This window comes from Piliocolobus tephrosceles, chromosome 5, assembly GCF_002776525.5.
Source record: "Piliocolobus tephrosceles isolate RC106 chromosome 5, ASM277652v3, whole genome shotgun sequence".
In the NCBI taxonomy this organism is placed as follows: domain Eukaryota; kingdom Metazoa; phylum Chordata; class Mammalia; order Primates; family Cercopithecidae; genus Piliocolobus; species Piliocolobus tephrosceles.
The window spans coordinates 4,833,796-4,839,372 of NC_045438.1; the positions used below are offsets into that span (position 1 = coordinate 4,833,796).

Consider the following 5,577-nt stretch of genomic DNA (forward strand, 5'->3'; position numbering starts at 1 on the left):
CTGGAGCCTGTATATGGGTAGTCTTGCTTGTCATAGCAAATGTGTTTCAATCACAAATGTTAAGTGGCAGAATACAATCTTTACCTCCCAGTAGGATTTGATAACATACATCAATTACAATTGTCTCATTCACGCCTTATCATGTGCTGATGTTGCAAAACACCAAAAAAGAAAGATGTAATATTTTTCTGCCTTTATCCTCTAGTTTTAGCTGTGTAGGGTTTATCAGACCTTTCCACTCACCCAACCTGTTCTACACAGTGAGTCTACCCTGAGCAAGTGCTGATCCAAACAAAGTCCTGTTCTCCCACTGGCCATGATTAGATCACTAATGTGGCAGAAGAACCGTGATAGACGAAGACAGCTCTATTGTAAAGAAGGGCTGTAGATCTAAGCCTATACTCATGGTCTAATATTCCAATATTAAAATTCTGTAAACAGCCCACTGAAGGCTTTACATTAGAAAAAAGGACCTAGTATAGAATAAACACTTTGATAAATGTTTCAACTAATTTTTGTAAGTTTTGTAGGAAGAAAGCATGACAACACCATTTTCAAACACGAGGAACTGAGTCTCATCATTATACAAGCAGCCAAAGACTTCTCAACTCTTCTGTGATAGATTGGGGTCTGGCCTAATTTGGCACCAAGCCCTTGCTCTTTCCACTGTGGCGCCTGCCTTTTTATGGAGGCTGAGCCTTGAGTGCCTCTAACACCCCAGCAAGCAGGGCTGACCAGTGAGAGTCAGGGGCAGTTTGGCTTGGCATAGTTTATTACAATTAGTGTGCACATAAAACCATGTAAACTCCACAAAGTAAACTATTTACCCTCCACACTAACCAGCAGTTAGTCTGCCATGACCTTCCAACACCCCCATTATTTTAACATATATACATTTCACAGGATGTAATAACCATACAAATAGGGTTATAATACATTCTTTAGGGAAAAAATCTTTTGGTCCATATTTTCTATTAAAAAACACGCACACACATTTTCCTCTTTGGTAAAAGAGGTTAAATCCCCCATACTTAACTCACAAAACAAACCCAAATAAAAACTACTGAACATGAGGTACAGCTGAGGTCTGGCCTGTTCTGGAATGACAGACGCCTCCTTGAGGGGAAAATCATTTCTTATAAAGTCAGATCAGTTTCCAACAGTTTCATGTCAGTAGAAAAGCTCGATTTAGACTTGGTCAGAGTCACTTTTGTACGAACATCTCCCAAATAACTTTGTTTTTCAGAGGACAATGGAAGTCACGAAAATGTGCTACTTCTGAAGAAAGTCATGAGAAGTGTCGCATCTGACCTCAGCAACATTTTTAATCTGAGGTACGAAAACATCTGACACAGCCATTCACACTAATTCCTGTGCCACCTTCATGGTCACGGGAGCGGGGCCCACCTCTTCGCACCCCCTCTGAAGTGGGGACTAAGGAAACGGGCAGCTGCTGAGGTGTTCCTTCTTTGCCTGTTTGTAAATCTACAGTCATAATTGCTAAATAAACCACCACCCTGGTGTGCTTTTCATGCTTCAAGTAATTCATTTCTTCCAGGAGAAGAATGTTAAAAATGCTTTTAGTTCTAGTTATCAAAGGAGAGGAAATGACTCACAGTAACAACAAGATTAGGTTTAAGCAGACCTGCTGCTAACACAGTATCAGATAATATACTGAAAAACACGGACATACTATTTATATACGTTTTGCAACAGCTGCATTTTCCCACTTAACTTCTGTGCAGAACTAAAATCTGACAGAGCAAACTTAAGTTACTTTTATTCTTGTTAAATACAACTCTGTACAGATGACACCTTTAACACCAAAGCAGCTCAATATCACAGTCAGAGGAATGAAAAAGCCATCAGAAAATGTTCATTTTTCTAGCCTAACAAAACCCAACAGACGCACCCTAAGGGTCAGCACGAAACCAGCTGTAGAGTTTTGTAAACAGTATGACAGGCTGTCTCTGGGATCCACCGAATCTCACACACACACACACACGCACACACGCACGCACACGCACACACACGCACGCACGCAGGCTCCCTTTCTCCAGTGCCCTGCGACAGCCCGGCGCTCAGTACCACAGCAGGCTCCTTTCACATTGTGTTCACAAAAGCGCAGTCATGGCCGTCTGGTTGAGGGGTGTGAGGCAGTCTCTGGGGGCAGAGTAGCTGTCACTCGTCCCGGGATGCGCTGGGGGCTTCTGAGAGTCAGGGTGGCCGCTTTCCGTGGCGAAGGCGCTGGCGGCTTTGGGCCGGTCGTAGCCCCTGTCCGCAGGCTGCACGCTCTGTGGCCTTTGATAGTCTCCGTCGTGGGCGCCCACACCCGCTACGGGGGAGAAGCCGCCCGAGGAGAGGGAGTGTTTGTGGCCGGGCCGGGGCCCGGGGACGCGGCGGCCGCCCTGCGCGGAGAAGGTGTGCGCGCGCAGCAGGTGCCGCTCCACGATGGGCGTGGCGTACTCGGGCTCCGGGGGCGCCAGCGGCAGCGCGTACTCATGGCGGCCGGCGCGCTGCGGGCAGTCATAGTGGCCGCCGGCGTCTGTGCCCGCCCCCGCCTCCTCGGTGTCCGCGTCCATGGGCCGGAAGGTGGAGCCCTTCCTCGTGACTGTCCCGGTGCCAATCATGAGAGGCTGCTGGTAATCTGAAACCACAGGACAGACGGCAGTTAGCAGGCACCGCACACGGCCGGCCTTCGGTGGCAGACGGGGATACTCTGCTTCAGGCTGTGGTGACTGACGCTCCCGCCGGGGGCCCTCAGGTGTCCCAGGCACGGCGGGAAAACCCGGATGTGAAAGCCACAGAAGTCACCCGCAGGCGGTACACAACCGCACCGCTGGCTCAGGGAGCCTCGCAGGGTCCTCTCAGAGACGGGGCCATGACCACGTCCTGGGGCACGGGGAGGTACTTCAGGGAGGAAGTGGCTCTGAAACTGGCTCTGGAGAGGCTATGGAGGTGGAAGTCACACAGTGTGGAAATGGAGAAAAGAACGGCCCCGAGAATAGAGTTTGATATGGCCAGAGTATGAGGGACACAGGGTAGTTTGTTTAATAGGATATGAGGACCAAAGCAGTAGGGCGGGGCCCAGTGGTGACAGTGAGGATGAAGCTAGGAGCTCACATTTCTAGAGCTCCTACTCTGTGCCAGGCGCTATTCCAAGAGCAAAATGTTAATCATCTTCAAAAACATTCCCTGAGGCAGGGACTGTTACTCCACTTTACAAATGGGAAACCAAGGCAGGGAGAGACGAATTAACTTTTCCTAGGTCGCACAATGGGGCGATGGAGTAGGATTCGAACACACATCCTGTCAGCCACACGTTAGAGCACGGAAAAGCGCTGATTGTCTTGCTAGGAAGTCTGGTTTAATTCTATGAGAAACGACAGACTGGCACTTTCAGAGGTAACTGTGGAGGTTGACTGAAGAAGAAAAGATCGAAAAGTGAGAGAGAAAAAAGCAAAGAGAAATGCACATAGAGGTCGCAAACTAGAAAGAGGAAAAGTGACTCTTTGGGACAGGAATCAGGAATTTGTTACCAGTGAGAGGTGGAGTGTGAGGAAAAAGGGGAGGCAAGGACCCTTTCCAGAGCGTAAGCCTGGATGAGGCTGGGATGTGCAGCCGAGAGGCCATTAGACAAGGAATGCACAGAGCATGTGTGCTGAGGGTTAGGAACAATGGATTCGATTGTGGGTGCTGAGGAACGGGTGACATCTGCAGGTGGAGGCATCCAGCAGGCTGCTGAGAATGATGGACTGGGGAATGAGAGGGAAGTCTGGGTGTGAGAAGCAGCATGGACAGACACACATGGAAGGGCACTGCTGGAAGTTGGGGGGGGGTGTGGGACTGTTTAGGGGAGAGACTGTGGTGAGTGGAGGTTAGAACTCGTGCCACTCCACATTTAAGGAGCCTGAGAAGGACCATTCAGCGAGGAAGGAGGAGAGGCTGAATTAGAAGCTGAAGGAGAATGAAAGGAGTAAGAGAACAGAAAATAGGTTCTCCCTTCATGTCACTTCCAAGGAGCAAGAGGATGGATTTTGGTTGCAGAGGATGCTCTCCTTGCCCACAAAGTGGCTCAACCAACCCTTACGCTGACAACTCCCAGTCACTGATGTGCACATGCATCACCTGGGAGCTTCCGGTTCTATGGCCTCCCTTTCTAACAAGCCCCCAGGTGATGCCTCTACTGCAAGTCCTCAGGCTGCATGTGAGGAGGGAGAAGCGAGAGCGCACAGTGTAACTCAGAGCATGCCCCAGAGTCCTATGTATCTGAGAACTGTTTTTAGCAGTGCCACAGAGACAGATGCAGAAATTGAGACTAAGTGTCAAGAAACTACTCTTAAGTTACTCTGTCACTCTTAGAGTAATTTTATGTCTGTTTAATCTAATAAAAAATTAGAGCTTTGTATTCTGTATGTCTTCAAAATTTCCTTATTACTAGTATTTTATATTGCATTTTACAGTGTATTCATTCATGATGGAGTAGAAATTTTTTAAAAAGACACAAAACGCATTTCCCCATAGATGGTTTGGGAAGCTTGACTCTTGATGATGGCTTGTCAGGGACACTGAGGCCCTTCTCATACTGAGAGGGCTCCTTTATTTCCTATCTCACCTTGCTCAGGGCAGGCACTGTATTTAATTCCTCCTTCTAGTCCCTCTTTACCGTGCCTTAATCAAAGCTTTGGTAACAAAAATAGATTCAGGGCTTCCAGATACTAGTAGTACAACAGGGCTATCACTATGGATGTCATTATATCCCCTGCAGGTGAAGAGACTGGCTGAATAGGGCTTTTAAGTAATATCTTAGAGTCAGTTTGTAATTCTCTACAGAATGCAGAAAAGACACATTTCAGATTTATTGGACCCTATCTAAATAGAAAAGGATTTTGCTTTATTTCTTTCCTGTCTCCCTCCCCCACAAGCAGCACCTCCAATCTAACAGCACTGTCCTGGAAATATGACACTTACCTGCCATATCACTTGTGATGAGATCTAACTTTTGTGTCATTTCCTTCTCATTATCATAGCTGATGGTAAACTCAGCTGACTGATGTCTGGCAAAGGGATATTTAATCTGCTTCCAACAGTCTGGAATAAAGGTAACATGAAACAAATGAGTATGTCAGAAATGTAATGCGCATCCTCCAGAACATGCTCCTCGATGAGTCAGAGGTCAGGCTGCCTCCTGACAGCTGACAGTGATAAACGTCCTCCTCAGGTGTGTGTGCTAAGAACAGCATGTCAAGGTCGTTAACCACAACAGCAAACACTACTCTAATCATGCTTTCCGCTGTGCCTTTAAAAGGTATTTTGCCCTCATCAGATCCCAGATTCTCCCTTTGTGAGATCATCTGGCTACGGTCTCCCACAGTCTGCACCGGCATGGCATCTGTGACACAGAGGAGACACTGCAGCTGGTGTGTCTTAGACTCTGGGGAGGTGGAGTCGCAAATGGTCCCTGAGCATTCTTAGGGGTCCTGCCCCACTGTCTTCTCTCTCTGGACCATGGCTAACTCATTGCTTGGGTGTCTGTGTCTGAGAAAGTGAGAAAAAGACCAGGCAGGGCTGGTGTGC

General features: G+C 47.9%; 1 protein-coding gene across 2 annotated transcripts in view; it reads right to left on the minus strand.

The window, feature by feature from the left end:
• Positions 1-754: 754 nt before the first annotated feature.
• DCBLD1 (discoidin, CUB and LCCL domain containing 1) overlaps positions 755-5,577 on the minus strand; it is a 69,051-nt gene continuing 64,228 nt past the window's right edge. For both annotated transcript variants that reach the window (XM_023219013.2, XM_031935532.1), the window contains 2 exons: positions 4,972-5,091; positions 755-2,647 (listed from right to left, as the gene is read on the minus strand). In XM_023219013.2, the coding sequence (XP_023074781.2) occupies positions 2,115-2,647; positions 4,972-5,091 (653 nt within the window). In that variant the 3' untranslated portion in view covers positions 755-2,114. The remainder of the gene's footprint in view (positions 2,648-4,971; positions 5,092-5,577) is intronic.